Source organism: Leptodactylus fuscus, chromosome 3, assembly GCF_031893055.1.
Source record: "Leptodactylus fuscus isolate aLepFus1 chromosome 3, aLepFus1.hap2, whole genome shotgun sequence".
Classification (NCBI taxonomy): domain Eukaryota; kingdom Metazoa; phylum Chordata; class Amphibia; order Anura; family Leptodactylidae; genus Leptodactylus; species Leptodactylus fuscus.
Window position 1 is genome coordinate 128,656,774 of NC_134267.1, and position 20,408 is coordinate 128,677,181.

Below are 20,408 nucleotides of genomic sequence, written 5' to 3' on the forward strand. Positions count from 1 at the left end.
TACATATATACATAGCCTTTACAGTGCAGAAAGATAAAATAAACATTTTCCAAATTTTCTAGGTATGCTGCCATGTTTTAATGCACAACATGCCTTTTAGTTTAAACAAGATATGTGCCAAATATGTACCACCAAAATAGAAGGTGGGGGAGTTGGTGATAAACAGTTCCAGTATGTTATTACGGGAATCTGTTATATATTCCAAATGGGTACCGTATATACTCGAGTATAAATCGAACTGAATATAAGCAGAGGCCCCTTATAAACCACATCACAAAAAAACTGGTAAAACTTATTGACTCGAGTATAAGCTGAAGGGGGGAAAATGCATGACATTCTTTTTGTGCTCATGTTAATGCTAGCAGGCTTTGGGCCTGTGTGATAATGTCCCAGACGTCACGTGGTCTGGGATATTACCATACAGGCCCAAAGCCTGTGCTAGCAGTAACAGGCTATTACTACTAGCACAGGCTTCGAGCCTATATGGTACTGCTAGCGCAGGCTTTGGGCCTATATGCTAATATCCCAGGCCCAAAGCCTGTGCTAGCAGTACCATACAGGCCCAAAGCCTGCGCTAGCAGTAACAGGCTATTACTTCTAGCACAGGCTTTGGGCCTATATGGTAATATCCCAGACCATGTGACGTCTGGGATATTACCATACAGGCCCAAAGCCTGCTAGGATTAACATCGAATCCCGGAGAGGTGAGTAACACCGTTTATTATGTTCTCTCACCTCCTCTGGGGCTCCGATTATTATACTCGGGGGATTCTAATGATGGGATCCCTTTAACAGCTATTGAAACATCAGACATTCCCCAAGATAGTATAAATAAATAGTAAATTTGGCCTCTTCAAAAGAAACTACTAAGCCAGCCCTAGGAAAAATTACGTTTCGGCTTTTTTTTTAAGCTATTAATATAATAAGACCACCAAACAAGGCCGCCACTCAGGAGGCATACTAATATGGTTTAAGGAGGAGCTCAAAGAACACGTAAAAGCTACCAAACGTGGAACCAATCACATATGGATAAAAATAAGCAGCTCCATCCTCAGCGGCCAGCAGGACATCTATCTCTGTGCAGTATATATCCTCCCACCAGGGTCCCCCTACCATGACCCCGACACCTACGAAGTCCTACAAAGGGAAGCTGCCCAATTCCAACCCAAAGACAGAGTACTAATATGCGGAGACCTGAATGCAAGAACAGGCACAGAGAGACTACCTGCCCCCTGACGACAACCCACATACGCACGGTAGTGAGATACACCACCCAGACAAGAAGAAACAGCCAAGACAGAATTGTCAACAAGAGCGGGAGACAACTGCTGAACATGTGCCGAAGCCTAGGACTGTACATAATGAATGGATGTATCAGAGCTAGGACGCTTCACACTAAACTCCCAAGTGGGCAACAGTGTGGTGGACTATGCCATTACAGACGCAGACCTGTCAGACATTGAAGACTTCACAATCACACCTGACTCCCATCTATCAGACCACAACCAGATCCTACTATACATGAGAACCATGAACAAAACACCCACACGAGCTCCAACAATCCGGCCTCTACAATCTACCAAAACATTTCAAATGGGCCAGCCACCAGGCCATAGAATATACCAACACAACCAACCGACCCGAAATCAAGACACTGCTCACAAACTTCCATACAAACACCTATCAGCCAGACCAACAGTGAGTCACCAGAGCTGTGAAGGATCTCAAGTACATCCTACAGACCACAGCAGAACTAGCAGGCCTGAAACAAACCAAACCAATAAGACAAACCAACAAACAGTCCCACAAATGGTTCGACAGCGACTGCAGAGCACTACGCCATACCTTAAGAACAGCCTCCAACCAAAAACACAGGGACCCCAACAACAAGGAGGTGAGGGAAGCCTACAACAATCTATGCAAGCAATAAAAAGGCACCCTCAGAGAGAAGAAACAGAGGTACCTCTCCCACAAAATAGAGCAACTAGAGGACTCCCTCCAGGACAGCTCATTCTGGGACTCCTGGCACCATATGGGCACTAAACCCAAGAAAAACTCCCTCCACATCCAAAATGGCAATATCTGGCTCAACTACTTCAGAGGTCTCTACAAAAACATCCCCGAAGAAGACCTAACCCCAGAACAGCAACAGATAATCACCAAACTCAGGGACATGGAGAAAGTCATCAAAGACTTCCAGAACCCTTTGGACTCGCCAAACACCATAAAAGATATACAGGAAAGAATTGCCCTGCTGAAAGGCAAAAAGGCCAGTGGCCTTGACGGCATTCTACCAGGGATGATCAAATACAGCCCTCCAGCAATACACGCGGCACTGGCAAAGCTATTCACCCTCGTGCTCAATGCTGGACACTTCCCCGAAGACTGGAACAAATGCCTCATAACCCCCATCTACAAGAATGGGGACCAATATGACCCCAACAACTACAGAGGGATCTGCGTCAGCAGCACGCTGGGGAAACTGTTCAACAGCATCATCAATAACAGAATCCTCACCTTCCTCACACAACACGGGGTCCTCAGCAAGAGCCAAGCAGGGTTCATGCCAAACCACCGCACCACAGATCATATCTACACCCTGCACAGCCTCATTAAGACGCACATCCACAACACCAGAAGAGGCAAGATATTTGCCTGCTTCGTAGACTTTAAGAAGGCGTTCGACTCAGTATGGCACCCAGGCCTACTCCTAAAACTCCTAGAAAGTGGAATAGGAGGAAGAACGTACAACGTCATCAAGAGGTCCTATACCGGAAACCAGTGCAGTGTGAAGGTGAATGGGAAAAGGACAGCATACTTCCAACAGGTCCGAGGGGTCAGACAAGGCTGTAGCCTGAGCCCAACGCTCTTCAACATCTATATCAATAAACTGGCTACAGCCCTGGAGTCCTCACCAACCCCAGGCCTCACCCTGAACGACCGGGAGGTCAAGTTCCTGCTATACGCTTACGACCTCCTACTCCTGTTCCCCACCGAGAAAGACCTCCAAGAAAGCCTGTCAGTGCTGGAAAAATTCAGCACCACATGGGCCCTACCCATCAACCAGAAGAAGACCAAAGTCATGGTACTTCAGAAGAAAGGCAACAATAAAGCCTCCACCCCACAATTCACACTGAACGGCTCCACACTGGAGGAAACCAACAGCTACACCTACCTGGGACTGGAGCTCAGCCAATCAGGACGCTTCAAAGCAGCAATAGAAACCCTGAAAGCAAAAGCCTGCAGAACCTTCTACACTATCAGAAGACCACTGTACCACTTCAAACCACCGGTGAGGGTCTGGCTGAAGATATTTGACGTAGTCATCTCCACGATCTTCTCTATGGCAGCGAGGTTTGGGGCCCAGCCACCTACCCAGACCAGTCAAAGTGGGATTCCAGCCCAACAGAGAACTTCCACCTGGAGTTCTGCAAATACCTGCTCCATGTCCATCGCAACACCTCCAACATGGCCTGCAGGGCAGAGCTAGGCAGACTCTCCCTATGGCTCACCATAGAGAAGAGGGCGCTAGCTTTCCAGGCACACATCCAGGGGAGCAAGCCCGACTCCTACCACCACCAAGCTTGGCTAAGCCACCTGAGCAAACCAGACACCCACCAACCAACCACCAAACCAAAAACACCAACAGATGATAACCAAGGCCAAAATAAAGGCGACCACAGAGGCAAACAGAGCGGTACATTGAAGAATGGAGAAACGAAATAAATAACTCCAAGAAACTCACAGTGTACCAATCCCTACAAAGGGACTACACCATGGCTACCTGCCTGGAGAGAATACGCCACCCCAAACACAGACAGACCCTGAGCCGGTACAGACTGAGCGCCCACAACCTGTAGATGGAGACGGGGAGACACAGGCAGACGTACAAGCCACGGGAGAATAGACTGTGCCAGCACTGTGACCAGGGGGCCCTAGAAGACGAGACCCACTTCCTGCTACACTGCACCAAATACTCAGCTGTGAGGACCGTCTACTACCAAAGACTCTCTGCCGACATCCCAGACTTCATATCTGCAGACGAGAAGAGGAAACTCTACATCCTACTGGGAGAAGAGAACGCCACTGTGGAGATCGCTGCCCAATACGTGTCCAGCTGTCGCCAAACAAGAGGAAGACAAGACTCCACAGACTGTTATACGCCAAACCCCCCCCCCATACCCACCACTCACCCACCCGAATCCAACTCCCCCCCCCCACTTTACTAGCTTTGGCAATGCCAAATATTTATTCGGACATGCCAATAAAGCTTGTTTGATTTGATACATTTATATTTTTTCTTATGTTTTGACATAATGACACAGAGTTGCAGAACATTGGTATATTAGTAACATGTAATTTTAGACACATAGGAGAGTGCGGAAAAAACAAAACTCTTTTAGTGTTTTAGACTATTTTCCAGGTTCTCTCTACATAATTTTTCGGACTATAAGACGCACTTTTTTCCCCCCAAATTTGGGGGGAAAAGAAGGGTGCGTCTTATAGTCCAATTGTGGCGCCTGGCATCCGCTCTAATAGAGAGGCGGATGCCGGCAAGGGATAGACGCCGGGGCCTGAGACATCGCTGCGCTCCTCTGCCCTGCATGAAGCCAGCAGCGGGAGGAGTGATGCTATTCCGCTCCTCCGTCCCCCCGCTGCTGGCTTCATGCAGGGCAGAGGAGCATAGCGATGTCTCAGGCCCCGGCACCTGTGATGGCGTCTATTCCTCACCGGCATCCGCCTCTCTAGTACAGCGGATGTCGGGTCAGTATCGGTGGCCCCTTCTCCCCCGGGGCCGGTCCCCACCGGCCCCTTACCTGTGACGTTGCAGGCCGGCTCCTGCGCGGCGATATCGCAGGAGCCGACCTGTTCGGGTGAGAGCCGGGAGCCTAATGAGGCTCCCAGGCCTGTCACTGCTATATTAGTATTGCGGCTGGGTCTATGACCAGCCGTAATACTAATATACAGAATGGCCCATAGACGGCAATACAGTTGTATTGCCGTCTATGGGACTTGCAATCAAGTGACCGCAGGTTCAAGCCCCCGGGGGGGGGGGGGGGGGGGGGGGGGAATAAAATGGTAAAAAAAAAAAATGAAATAAATAAAAGTTCTAAATCACCTCCTGTCCCTAGAAAAAAAAAAAATATATATATATATATATATATATATATATATATATATATATATATATATATATATAACAGTAGAAAATCATATATCATAAGCCACCAGGTTTTTTTTTCAATACAAGGTGATCTAAGCAATAGATATTCCCCAAAATGGTATAACTAAAAAGTACTTCTGGCCCTGCAAAAAAACCCCACTCTATGCGTCCCCGTACAGCTGCAGGGTCACCTGTCAATGTGGCCTTGCAGCTGTTGCAAAACTACAACTCCCATATATTAAATATTTTACCATTTTTTGCTTCAAAATTTTTTTCCCCTATTTTTCTCCTCTAAAACCTAGGTGCGTCTCTAGTCCAGTGCGTCTTATAGTCTGAAAAATACGGTATACCATTATGAAGTACAATTTGTCTCCCCCCAAAATTAAAGCACTTATTCAGCTCTTTGAATTGAAAAATAAAGTTCTTACTTATGGAAAGGGAGGGGCTTAAATATTAAAATAAAAAAATTAAACAATGGCTGCAGCAGGAAGGAGATAAAACGCAGTTGGTATTCAGAGCGACTGCATATACAGTAAATATTCAAACCTACCTTTTTTACAGCAGACATCTCTGGAAATTTTACAGATAAAACTTCAACATTTTTTTCTTTTCTAGATTTTAGAATTAAAAAGATAAATCTGTTTAAAGTGACCCCACCCCTCCCATAGTTTCCTTTCATTATGCAATAGCCTGTGTGCAGGTCTCAATAAGGAAACAAAGCCACAAAAGGAGCCAAAAAGTAAGTCTATAAAATTATATTACAAAATGTATTAATGGCACAAATGCTGCCATCTCATTTCGGTCTCTAATCTATAAACCACTTACTGGCAATGAGGCTCTTGGTCTGACTGCCAATAGATTACTGTAGATGAGAAGGGTGATAAGGGGAACACAAACACTTCCAGTGCCTTATCTGTAGATATCTGGGATGCTTTTTCAGGCAATTCACAGAACTCCAGCAAAAATTATTAGTAACAGCATGCTCTGCTGTTCTATTAATTTCTATGGGCTCCACTGAAGTCAATGGAACCCAGTCTATGGACAATGTTGAGCATGCTTAGTAAGAAGAGCACTTTCTGGGACTTTCCATTGTACATTCTTGTCCTGCTAAAGCAGGGATAGGGAACCTTCGGCTCTCCAGCTGCTGTGAAACTACAACTCCCATCATGCTCCATTCACTTTCATGGGAGTTCCAAGAACAGCAGAGCAAGTATGCATGCTGGGAGTTGTAGTTTTGCAACAGCTGGAGAGCCGTACATTCCCTACCCCTGTGCTAAAGGGACCTCAAAGCAGGAAATACATTTAACTGACAGGCCAACTTGTTGGATTAGGCAAATGGCAATCAAGAACATTTTATAAGTTTACAAGGGTGCATGGTTTTGTTTATCTTATATGCAAATTTTAAAATTTGTAGATAATTAAAAGTTAAACATTTTTGCAAATATGAATGCAGGAACTTTCTAAGGTCAGAAAATCAGCTATGATTTTCTTATTGTGGCCGGGATATCTTCTCATACATGTAGTAGCCCTGTCGGATAACCCGGCTACAATAAGAAAATCATGGATGATTCCTGACAAGTCCCAGACTGTAGAAAGTTTCTGCACTAGTTGTAGCCATTGCAACCAATTTAGACAACAGATTGCCAACACTAAGATAGTAGAGAAAATCTTTAAAACTCCGCTGAATTTTTAATTACTTATATTTGCAAAAGATTTAACTTTTTATTATCTACAAATATAGATATGATTATGTCCATGGGAATACCCCTTTAAGGGTGGTTTGTTTTATGGAAAAACCCATTAAGGTTAAGTTGCCATTCACACTGAGCTCTTAACAATGGAGAGCCCAAATGCTAAAACAAAAGGTTAGCCCTTATGTTCTCTATTTTTATACTGAAACCGACAGAGAAAAAAAGTCCTTCGTGCATGACTTTACATTCCGCCAATTGCTGGCGGTTGTTGTGGCGGAGTCTCCAATAAAGACTCTAGCACAGATATGAAATTAGCCGTAATAACATCCAAAGTGTGGTTTCTTATAAGAGCAGGAAAAAGAAAAAAGTCACCAGTTAACAAAAAAAACCCAAACAAAAATAAACCAAACCACACACAAAAAAAAGAAAACAAAAAAATCCAGATGTAACAAAACTTTATTCACACACAGGGTGCTGCACAACAATTAAATGCTAAGGAACTGGAAAGTATGAATATCTTAGCAATTAACTTTTTATTATTCATATGGTATGGCATGTTTCAAAACCATCACTATTAACACTTTATGTGAAAAACAAAGAAGGCACAACAAACATATTTAGATTTACTTAACCTTACAGATTTTTCAATAAAAGCAGTCATCTTTTCATAGATGTGCAATTTCTTTCAAACTGTAAAAAAAAAAAAAAAAAGTTAGTCTTACCAAATCTCATTTAAAAGGAAATCTCAAGTATGTGCAGGAATTGCATTAGTTTCACACAAGCGTTATTTTGACTGCTGTTCTGATCAGTCATAAGCAGGGGCAGACATACTGCATGTGCAGTCAGGTCAGATGCACAGACGTCTATGGAGGAGCATGGCCCTGCCAGGGAGCCAAACTAAAGAGTACAGTACTGGGCTGTTTTTCTGTGCATGCATTGTATGCTGTGTCTTCAGGGCTGCTGCATACAATACACAGTAGCAAATCTGTCAATCTCACAACAGAGCTTTCTTATTCAGTTATAAGAAAGCTCAGTCTGCTATGCAGACTAACAAGGGAGGGGCATAATGGAGTCAGATTCTGCTAACAGGACACAAAGTAAGTATGTGTGTCCTGTGTGTATACAGTATAACGTGCTAGTGAGTGTGTTAAAATGTGTACATGCATATATAATGTGTTTTGGGCTATATAATGTACGGTATATTTATATATCTTTATTTTATGCATATATATTTATTTACGTGTATTTGCACTTGCATAAGTATTTTTATAGACAATGGTTTATGCTTGTGAAATGTGTATGTATAATGTCTATATGTGCTTACCGTATATAATATTCATGTGTAGTTTGTATACGTGTGCATATATACAGTAAAAGGTTAAAGCTGTTGGCCACTTTCAGACCAATATTGACAAACAAATGTACAATAAAAAGATATACAATTCTCCAATATACTTTCTGTATCAATTCCTCACGGTTTTCTAGATTTCGGCTTGCTGTCATTCATTCTGTTACTTCTAGAGAATAAAACTCTGACCATGGTCATGTGATTTACGGTCCATGGTCATGTGATGAATACACAGGTGCCGCTGGTTACAGTCACAGCACAGTAATCAGACGTCTACCTGGTAATCAGCTGTGCACCTGTGTGCTCATCACATGACCATGGACCGTACATCACATGACCATGGACCGTATATCACATGACAATGGACTGTACATCACATGACAATGGTCAGGCTTTTATCCTCTAGCAGTAACAAAATGAACGACAGCAAGCAGAGATCTAGAAAACTGTGAGGAATTAACTGCACAGCAGCCCTTCATGGTCAGTGTCTGCATTTGGTCATAGGCTCAGAAGGAATTAATTGAAAAGGTAATAGAATGAATGATGCAGACAAGAGCACTTGCTGTCTGCATTAGTCATCATTTACTTTAATGTTGGAAGAACGTTTCTGTTTCAGACAGAAAATACTATCAAGAAGAAAGCAAGTTCATCCTTGATTTTAACATTCCAATGAATGGAGGGATCTTCAAGTGCATCCATCATTCTATTACACTGTAGGATCAGAACAACTGACAGAATAATACTGGTGTGAATCTTATCCAATCCACAATTTACATATTATTCACAGAACATAAGGCATAAAGGGCAGTGACTGTCATACAGAGAATTGCATAGAAAGCAAATTCATTTTCTACACAAATAGAACTATAGAACAGCAGTTCTCTTTAAACTGGTAGCCAATTTAGACAAAACCAATTTTGTATAGACCACACAATTTACTTTTGTGCCATATTTCTGGTATCTATAAGAAAGTTAGCCTTAAAAGGAAAAAAAAAAAAATTTGGCTATACCTAAAATACATGCCAAGGTGAAAGTTTTGGTTTCAATATCAATTAAGGCATGACATCAATTATGTCCCTAATCATTATCCCTACCAGTTACTCTTCTAACTGGAAAAATAGCTGGCTAATCTTTAGTTTAAAACCCAAAATCTTCTTCACATCGTATCAGCTAGGAGTTCCTTTTCATGGGTAAAAATAACTCCATCATAAAACTTCTGGTGTACCTACCCTCTGACTCTTAAAGGGCTACCACACAAAAACAAGCTATTGTCCCTGGCCAATTTACAGTATGATCCTTGCCCATATAAATGGTACCTTCCTCTATAAGAATTTGCATGAGCAGTTTAGATTCCTAAAACAGTTTAGATTGCCAATTCTAGATTTTCTAGATTGCCAGTTCCTGCAATGGTGTACCTATTCCCATGTTTACCCATTTAGCTAACTGTGATCCAGTGCTGCCTGCCCAAACCACTGTACAGCCGCCCAGGTTACAGTCATGCACAAGTTGTAACTGCCTGGACCTTGAGCCATCCCTTGAAAAAAAATCTCTGTCAGTACCAATCATTGTCACATACTAGTATCCCTTTACTTGCCTGCATCAGCTATCACCAACATCAAGACTAAACCTAGCTGTCACCTGGTCGACAATTGTAGTAAAATCCATCACTGGGGCCTCAAATTTCAATAATAAAGCCTGTACCGTAGAGTGTGCGTAGTTTTGTAGATATTTTTAGGAAACACTATCCTGCTTTAGCAAGGCAACAATCCTATGCCACTCATGTCTGGGTTTTCAGATCTTTACCAAAATTTGTCTCACAGCATTCATACTTTAAGTGAACGGTCAGCTAATTGCTGACCTTCTGGGATACATGGGCAAATTTTGAAAAATATCAGATAATCCTTTAAACCCTATATCTTCACTGATGCCCGATGCTGCAGTCATGTTAATTAAAGTCAAAGACCTATGATTTACAACTGATTCTCTATACGTGTTAAGTGCCAACATCTTCATGCTGAAGGTACACTGTGATAAGGGAAGCTTTTAGGACACTTATCACTATAAAGAGTTACATTTTGTAGATCTTTAAAGTGAAACAGACTTTCCATTCACATTGTGCTTAGCAGAGTTCGCTCCCCTGCCATCCCTTCCCATCACCTACTTCCTGGATGTTTGCTCTGTCTCAGCAGGAAGTCTAGCTAGAGATAACTTAAGTAGTTTACAGCCCTCTATTATCCTAAACTACTGGCAATTTATACATGGACAAGGTGTCTAGAAAATAAGCCATACTGAACATAAATAGAGATGAGTGAACACTGTTCGGCTCAGCCGATCTGAACAGCACGCACCCATAGAAATGAATGGAAACACCTGTGACGCCGGCCGGCCGCCGGCAAAGTCAGTGTCACAGGTGCTTCCATTCATTTCTATGGGTGCGTGCTGTTCGGATCGGCTGATCCGAACAGTGTTTGCACATCTCTAAACATAAAACCTAATTTTTGTTGAAAAACTATATAATTGTGTAGCCCCTGTAATCAGAAGAGCTAAGAAGGCAAGTTTTAATATGTTTATGTGAAATAGTATAGATAAAAACAATTTTGTTAAGATAATCTTAGACAGGTAGTCTGAAAACGTTCCAGATTTATTACAGTGGTTAATGCTGGATGCTAATGCTGGTGTATCTTTAGACTGTCTAATCTAAGTTTATACCACCTTTTAGCTGGCTGGTTTTAATCCAGAATTTTGCGACAATTTTTCTGCATTTAAATCATGCCCCTTTTTCTGAGAAGCCACAACTACTGGTCTAGAAATCTGAAAACATTTTAGCTCAAATTAGATGTGCAAAGATGAGCCACAGTTACGCCGAAGAATTTACTCATAACCTCAATAGCAAATATGGGCCAAAGATCCTAGTGTACCCATACAACAGGAAACTAATCATTACAAGCGTATACAGTAGGTCACTATGTAGTCTGTGAACACATCAGAGTGAAATGGTCTTGTATTGGCAAATGACTACACACATAATGTAAGCTAAGAACTTAGGCAGTGGTGCAAATTAAAAATCAAAACAGCAAAAAAGTTAAATACAAAAATACATATTATAATATATATATATATATATATATATATATATATATATATCATATAATTTAATTAATATTAATCATATGCATTTAATTGCCTGCAAGTTGAGATGGACCAAATAGTAGAGAGCGTTGGAACTCCAGAAACAATGGAACAACAGAACTCTATAAATGGCTTGTTAATGCAAATATGCAATCACTGGCTGTAAGTTAGTGGGTAAAGAATGCAGACAAATATCCAGGTTGTCAGCTCTTACTCACATTAGGCATGTGAGGGAATAATAAATGTAATTTGAATAAGTGACTATTTAAAATACATGTTATGCCAGAATGGACACAGCGCCCTAGACGAGAATGCCATACCAGGAGCCAATGTGAAAGAAACACATTGCTAAAACTGGACAGCTCACGACTGCACCATGTACACTGCGTTCCACATTATTATGCAAAAAGTGTTTAGGCGTGATAAGGTAAGAATTTTTTTTGTTTGTCAGTTAAACTCATTGATGGTGATGCGTGTCAGGGCGCTTTATATCACTGAAAGCAATTGCAGACACCTGTGCTAATTAGTTTGGCAGGTGTGCCCAATTAAAGGCAAAACTACTTAAGAAGGCTGTCCCACATTATTAAGCAGCCTACATTTTCTGCCAAAATGGGAAAGAAAAAGGATGTGTCGGCTGCTGAGAAGCAACAAATTGTGGAGTATTTAGGTCAAGGAATGACTAAAATCAACATTGCCAAGACACTTCATCGTGATCATCGCACAATCAAGAAGTATGTAGTTGATTCACAGCACACACGTGTGCGTGCTGATAAGGGAAAATTGAGGACTCTTTCCAACAGACAATTACGTCAGGTTAAAAGAACAACTGCAAAAATGCCTTGTCATAGCAGCAGACACGTTTTTGAAGCTGCTGGTGTCTCCAACGTCCCCCGAACAACAAGATGCAGGGTCCTTCAGAGGTTTGCAGCTGTGCGTAAGCCATCCTGTCGGCATCCTTTATCCAATGCACACAAGCAGAAATGGCTCAGTGGCCAAACAATACATGAAGACTGACATCAAAACTGGTTTGTTCACCGATGAGTGCCGTGCAACGCTCGATGGTCCAGATGGATGGAGTGGAGGATGGCTGGTTGATGGACAACCCATGCAAATACGGCTACAGCACCAACAAGGAGGAGGTGAAGTAATGTTTTGGGCTGGAATCATGGGAAGAGAGATTGTCAGCCCCTTTAGGATCCCTGAAGGGGTAAAGATGAACTCCATAATGTATGTGGAGTTTCTCAAACAGCACTTCCTGCCATAGTTTAAGAAGAAGAACCGTGCATTCCACAGCAAGATCATTTTCATGCATGATAATGCACCGTCTCATGCTGCAAATAACACATCTGCATCTCTGGCTGCTATGGGCATAAAAGGGGACAAACATATGGTGTGGCCCCCATGCTCCCCTGACCTCAACCCCATTGAGAACCTCTGGAGCATCATCAAAAGGAGTGTCTATGATGGCGGGAGGCAGTTCACATCTAAGCAACAGCTCTGGGAGGGTATTCAGTCCTCATGCAAAACAATTGAAGCAGAAAATTTAGAACATGCCTTTTGAGTGCATTTTGTGTTTTTTGTTTTTATTAAGATTTACTGTTATCATAGGCAGTTTGTTCAAAAAGCTTTCAATTGTACTCTAATAGTTGAGGACTGGAAAATTACAATGACTGCAATTCATATATGTAATTTTTGAAAATATGAGAAAATATTATTTGCATAATAATTTGGAACACAGTGTATAAGGTGGGTTCACAATTTGGAATATAGCACATAAATCTGCTTTCCAAAGGTCTTATAGGATGCAGGTATGACGGGCTGCTGATCATGTGAATCTTTCTACTTTACCCATCTTCCCTTTGCTAATTCACAAAGTGTAAAGGCTAGATTCACACTGTATTTATTCTGATCGTATAACAGATCAAGAGACTGAAAAAGTAACAGAATGATTTATGATAACTGAGGCAACTAAGTTATGCACCATATGAACTGACTTTATTGATAAAAACAAAACAAAAGCTTTCTTCCAACATTAAAGGTCAACGATGACTGATGCAGACAGAATGCGCACCATCTGCATTACACATTCGATTACGTTTTTCAGACCATTCTGATTTTATGGTTTAAATAGTAGCAGTTTGAACCTACTGTAACAACTACTGCACAAAGCCCTCATGATCTTTTGTAATATATATTCCACATATTTCAAATCAAGAGTTTTTATGGTGTACAACTTGGAAATATAGGGCTCGTTCACATCTGCGTTGTGAACTCCGTTCTCCAGGTTTCCGTTTCCTGCCTAAAACAGAGGCAGGAGACGGAAACCTGCAGGAGTCTCTCTCACCCATTCATTTGAATGGGTGAGAGAGATGTCCGTCCGTGAGCGGTGGTGAGCGTTTTATGCTCTCCGCCGCGAAACCGGGTTTTATAATCCGGACACAGAGTCGGACATGCAGTACTCTGTGTCCGGATAAAAAAAAAAAATCTGGTTTCGCGGCGGAGAGCATAAAACGCTCACCGCCGCACCCGGTCTGTGCTTTGCGTCTTCTGGCATGCAGAAGACGGAAAGCACAGAACGGAAAGAAGAACGCAGGTGTGAACCTAGCGATGATCGCGCAGCAGAGAAATTCGTAGCTACTCTGTGTTGCATGTGGAATCCTTGCCATTAAGAATTTAACAAGTACTGAAAGCCAAGAGGAGGGGCATTTACAAACCAAACTGCAAACTGGAAGGGAGGGCATACCTAATAAAGTCATCACTGAGTCCAGCTATGCTAGGATATTAGGCTTCACTACTGTGAGAACCTTTACCAGAAAAGTGGTAGCACAGCACACATTAGCTAGTTGCTACTAAAATGCATGTCAAAAATGGACATTAGCTGAAAGGATAAAAAATAGGCTAAAAAGGAGAACTTTTGGTGGATAAAAATAGTCAGTTACTAGCAACACTTTTTTTTAGCCCATTTTGTATTTATCAGTTTATTTGATGCAGAAACGAGAAACTGATTGGAGCGCAACAGACAAGGGCGAGATCTTTCCTACCCGGTCTCTTGACCCATTTTAAAACAGGATTAAACTAGGAGCACTTTTTAAAAAAAAAAAAAAAAAATTCTCTCTGTACAAAAAATTACCATTAGTGGTCACGCCATCGACCTTTGCGGGGAAGTAGGTCTCTTTCACAGTCTCTCTTCTTCTTAAACTGCTCATACCTCTCAGCCATCTTCGCAAGCTCCTGGGGAACTTCCTATTAAAATATGCATTAGTATTTACAGGTATAGCTTTAAATATTTTTAAACAGAAAGTAAACAATGTAACTATAAAAAAATCTGACAAACAATTCTTGTCTTCAGAAAAAGACTAGACAGTATGTGCATCTTTTGAAGAAAAGGTAGTATTCATCACAAAACTATGCTGTGTGGCTTTGATGATAAACTGCTTAAAAAGAACTGTTAAAGAACACTTCCAGTTATAAAACAACCTTTCATAAATTGTTCATTTGAATGTTAGAAACTTTGTAATGTATCTTATTTAAGAAATCAGTTTTTCTCCAGTTATCTGCTCTCCTGTCTTCATATTCAAATCACACACAGAGGTCTACGAAGAAAGGAGGGACAAGAAGACACTGCTGCAAACTAGACAGAGAGAAAAGGAAAGATTGGTTTTTCTACCATAAACAAACCCAACATGTGCAGGATCTATTAATTCTCTTTCCATTGCTACCACTCTAATCTTTCTGCAGCAGCAAAGATAGGTCATAAATGAAGCATAAAAAAAAAAAATAACACAGATAACCTCACTTGGTGAAACAAAGTTAAAGGGGTATTCCCACCTCACATACTCAGCAGTCTTCACTCTTGTAAAATCTTCTTTCTTCCTGGTTTCTTGCATCATTTGGTGGGCGGGGTTTCACAGGCAACCTGCCGTTTAGCTCCGCACCCAAATTTACGTGTAGCTCCGCCCACCCACATTGAACTATGAAGTACAGGCAGCAGCAACTCCATTCTGTGTTAGATACAGAGACTGCCTGTCTCTGCCATAATGAACACAACTGAATTAGCTAGCCTGATAACTGGGAGAACAGAAGAAATGAAAGCAGCTCCTCTATCTGAGTGCAGGACCTAGGTCACGTGGTGTAGACACAGGATTAGCTAGATACACAGGCTCACTCCCGTGCACTTAGCCCCTCCTCCCTCCCCCCTGAGAGCAGGCAGATACATCATTTGACTCAGGAGCAGCTAGGTCAGGGCTGTGGCCACAAAAATTTGAATAAAGTAAGATAGTGGACAGACAAAGCAGTTTTGCTGAAGCAGTGTATTTAGGAAAAGTCTTACATCCACATTAACAAGCAGTATAGATAGGATCCTTGTGATGGGACAACCCCTTTAAGAGAGAGGCATCGGTGGAAACAATTACTTCATCCTGAACATGATAGGGTCAATTTATTGTTGAAAAAGCTTCTAACAGGTTAATTTTAATTGATTTATTGCCTCACTCTAAGAAGTAGTAGAGTGTTCTCTTTAATATTCATCAAAGTCAGAAGGGCTCTCTCATTCACAGTGCAGCAGTTGCAGTTATTCATGTGGTTATTTTCCAGAAGTGGAGAAGGAATCAAATGGACAGATTTATCAAGGGAGTTTTCCATGCCGATCCTGATCATCCCTGCTCTTGTTGCAGTTCTCACCTAATTTATGTTGTGGTGCATATGCCTTAAATTAGATGCATCTTCTGGGATTCATGCACCTAAACAAAAATCTATGCCAGCTACTTGTCAGGCCCAAGTTCACATCTGTGTTCGGGTTTCCGTTCGGCAAGTCCACTTGGGGACCCCACCAAACAGAAACCCAAACGCAGATGTGAACCAGGCCCCATTATTGTGTAATAAGATAAACTACAAAGTTTTACATTCACCTGTAATATTTAATGCATAACTGATATAATTTCACATATGTGCTAAATGAACATGGTTATAAAACACAAAAACTTACCTGTTTTGCTCGCTCCAAAATGGTTATCAGTTCTCCAGCAACTCTCCAGTCTTTCCTAGACACCAATGTTATGGATTCACCTGAGCGACTAAAGATAGATATGAGATTTCATACACTAATCCCAAGACTGTAGGCTAGAAAACAAACACCGACTCGTTTTTCAAACATTTCTTGTTTTTTCTTTCGATTAGTTGGTAAATGCTCCCAAAATACTCATTAATGCCTTCCTCCGCAACCATATTACATACACAGATACAAAATGTGAAAAAAAAGATACCAAGCATCATACTTTTTTTTGTTCTTACCTTGTATTGAGAAGCATAGTGTCCAGGACTATGACCTATTGAATTGAGTGCCCTCTTTACTAGTTAGAAAGCACAGTATCATAAATTATATAGTGGCTGTGTTCAGTATTGCAGTTCTGCCTCATTTATTTGAATAGGACTGAGCTGCAGCATGGCTGAAGATGTGAAGTCACTGGCTTATATGAAGTGGAGTTCAATAGCACATAGATACCGAAACCCAAATAGCAATAAGCCATCTATGAAAACAAAATCCGCTGCAACCACCAATATCTTATCAACCACGATGCCTCAGGACCTCATTTTCAACAGCCATGCTGTTAAATACAGATGAGAAGAGATGGATGAAACAGTGGTCCTTGTTGTAGAAGGTCGACTTGCAGAGGAAAAGGCCAAGGAATGTCCGCCAGCAAGAACAAGAGATCCGTATTCCAGACTTGATGGGGCTAATGCGGAGACACTAGAATGGCTCGAACCTACCTAAGTCTTCAGCTTCTTGAGAATGAGAGGGAGAAGAGGAATGAATAGATAAAGAAGCTGGAATTCCGACTAGGACTCATGAGAGTATCAGTGGTGATGGCCCAAGGGTTTTGGGATCTGGCCACGTAGTAGGGGAGCTTGTGGTTAAAGTGGGAGGTCTATTTCAGCATACCCCACTGGGTGCTCAACTGAAGAAAGATCTTCTGGTGGTGATAACTCTCCTGAGTCAAGGTTTTCTTGGCTCAGGTAGCCTGTCGCCTAATTGTCCAAACCGCCGACAGGGCTGGAGTATGATGTTCAGCCCAAACTGGGAGGCTTCCTGCATGGCCACACAGTTCCTGGTGCTCCCTAATAGTTCAAGCAGGTGACAGAGGTGTAGTTGTCAGTCTGGACACTAACCGTACACCCGTGGAGAAGGGGGGGTCCAATGGAAAAAGGCTAAGATGATGACCCTCAGTTTCAGCAGATTGATCTGGAGGCAGGTCTTGAATTTGAAAAACAAGCCCTAAATGATCAAGGCACCAAAGACTGCTCTCCATCCGGAAAGAATAGCGTCAGTGGAGATCGCCTGCCAACAGAGGGGAATAAAGGACTTCACCTGAGATATTCCTGGGGAGGAGAGCCAAAAAAGAAGTTCTCAACGAACCCAGAGAGGCAAGAGAATCAGAAGGTCGAAGCTGGACAGAGACTTGTCCTAGTGGGACAGAATCACCAATTGCAGAGGATGTGAGGGGAACTAACCAAAAGGGATGACCTCGAAGGTCAAGACTATGGTGCTCAAGACCCGCATGCAGAACAAAGAGAGCACAGAAAGTTCCTCTGAAGGTGGGACACACCAAATCCAAGGAGAATCTTGCCCAGGAATTCCGTGAGCTGAAAAGACACGAGACAGAACATTTCCTTTTTGAAGAGCCAGTCAAATCAAAGAAGATCTAAACTGATCAGCAAGCTGGTTAGATTGTCAGTCTTGGAGAAAACTTTCACCAGGAAGTTATCCAGGACAGCCTGAAGGGGTGAGTGTCAAACTGAAATTGACACAAATCCCACACGAAACGAAGAAAACGCTAATGGCACAGCATGATATGAATGTAAGCATCACAGATGTTGATAAGCAACACGAGCCCACCGGTCTCCAGGTATAACTCCATGTGAAACCTGCCAAAAAAGTACGTGCCTGTTGAGCCCCTTCAGGTCTAGGATGAGGTAAAAAAGAGCTGCCCTTGGGAACAGGTTGGAATAAAAGCCCTTGAAATGCTCTGAAGTGGGGACGGGGATAATAATGCCCTGCCATTGCAGAGCAGAGAAAACCTGTAGAAAGGCAACTGCTTGAGCAGTATAACGACTTGGAAACGTTCAGGATTTGAGAGACAAGCAGCTGGCTGTCGTTGATTGGAGTGGTTTTGCCAAGGAAAGGCAGGCCTTGCTCACCCAGGATGCAGAGAAGTAAGGCCGCAGGGAGAAGTTAGCCGCTACGTAGGACGCCTTGTCTGCGGGATAGCTGAGGAAGAGTAGTAGCCTAGGAAAGGCTAGCCATCATGGGGTCCACAACAGGAGGCTCTGATCACTTGGAGACACACTGGTATGGAAAAGGATAACATATGTCTAACTTTCTAGTGGAAGGAAAAGACTGTCCTGGTGAAACCATTGTTCCTTCAAGATATGGTCATACAATCCATGGTTGGGAAAAACCAGAAGAGAGTGGCGACTGTGGCAGAAGGAGATGTGCTCTTGAGAAGTAGGGTCCGGGTCTCCCAAGATATGTAGAGTATCTCTGTCGGCGTGGATGAGCTCCTGCATAGCAGCAGATCTAGATGTGACTATCTGATGCTCTAAGTCAGAGTTTGAGGCATTCCCAGGAGAATAAGATCATGCAGGAGGAGAGAAAGTTTAGCCTGTTTGAGTGCAGGCGTGAGCGGTAGCCCCATCCGGGGACATTGACCTGTAGGAAGATTTCCTAGTCCTAGTTACTCTGGTAAGATTTTGTAAATTACAAAGTTACTTCTGTATCTGTGCAAAGTTTATTTAAACAAACTTTCATGTGACAGCTGCCCAACAAAATATTGAGAAAATATAAAGGCTGAATTTTGTGCAACACAAGTCATAGTTAATAATAGCAAATGGAACCTGCATGCTACTAATCTGTAAAGTTAACATCTACTAACCCAGCCCGTCCTGTTCGACCAACTCTATGGACGTATTCTTCAATGTTACGTGGAAAGTCAAAGTTGAAAACATGGGTAATATCATGCACATCCAATCCACGAGAAGCTAAATCAGTAGCGATTAATATTCTTACTTTCCCTTGAAGAAAAAAAAGAAAAGAAAAAAGAACAGTTAACTAAATAAGATTGTGTAGGCAAGATTTCACTAAATATATTAATTGCGAACTACAAAACAAAAGCATTGCACCATTACTTAAGGCTGACACACTGCTTTAGCACCCGATGGAGTTCATCACAGGTGTTAACCCCTTAGGGTATTGTTCAAGGTTTTTGAAGGCTGATTTTGAGGCAGATTCTGCCTAAAAAATGGCTCCCATTCATTTCAAAGGGAGATACTTTATTTTCCTTCATATTTTTCAGCTAGAAGAGAAAAAAAAAAGAAAAAAAAAAAAAAAAAAAAAAAAGAAGCAAGCAACATCACATATCTTCAGGCAGATTCCGCCTTGAAAAACTCATTGAAATTAATGGGAGGTGGAAAAATTTGTTATGGTTTTCAAAAGACCACTAGTTCAAGTGCTCTAGTGGAACAACCAAAACATGAGGTTTAAAAAAACAAAACAAAACAACCCCCCCCCCAAAAAAAAACAAAAAAAAACAAACACCAGGTTTGTTATCACCATAACAACCTGTATAATAAAACAAAGGGGTTGTCCAGCCAAGCTCGACAACCATTTTAACTGTTTAACTGTGTCCCCCCCCCCCTCACTGCTCCCAGCAGATTTAAGGGATGTCAATTTTGCCTGGACAACCCCTTTAAAGGGATCCTAACATTCAGGAGCAAATTTTTGTCCCCAACATGTCAGAATAGCCTTAAGAAAGACTATTCGTCTCCTACCTTTAGAGGTCTTCTCCGCTCCACTGTTCCGTAGAAATCCCGGTTTTTGCCAGTATGCAAATGAGTTCTCTCGCAGCACTGGGGGCGAGCCCCAACTGTCAAACAGCACTGGGGGCGTCCCCAATGCTGCCAGAGAACTCTCCAGTGCCGCCTACATCTTCTTCAGGAAAGTCCTCTTCCTGTGTCTTCTTCCGGCGCAGGCTTTGAAACTTGTAGGCCTCGGGCAGAGCTGAATGCGCATGCCCACGGCCCC

At 42.2% G+C, this 20,408-nt stretch overlaps 1 protein-coding gene across 1 annotated transcript in view; it reads right to left on the reverse strand.

Moving 5' to 3' along the window:
* Window positions 1-14,464: 14,464 nt before the first annotated feature.
* DDX43 (DEAD-box helicase 43) overlaps window positions 14,465-20,408 on the reverse strand; it is a 38,657-nt gene continuing 32,713 nt past the window's right edge. Inside the window, exons 14-16 of the mRNA XM_075269539.1 lie at window positions 19,261-19,399; window positions 16,317-16,404; window positions 14,465-14,575 (exon numbers count right to left, since the gene is read on the reverse strand). Of these exons, the coding sequence (XP_075125640.1) occupies window positions 14,465-14,575; window positions 16,317-16,404; window positions 19,261-19,399 (338 nt within the window). The remainder of the gene's footprint in view (window positions 14,576-16,316; window positions 16,405-19,260; window positions 19,400-20,408) is intronic.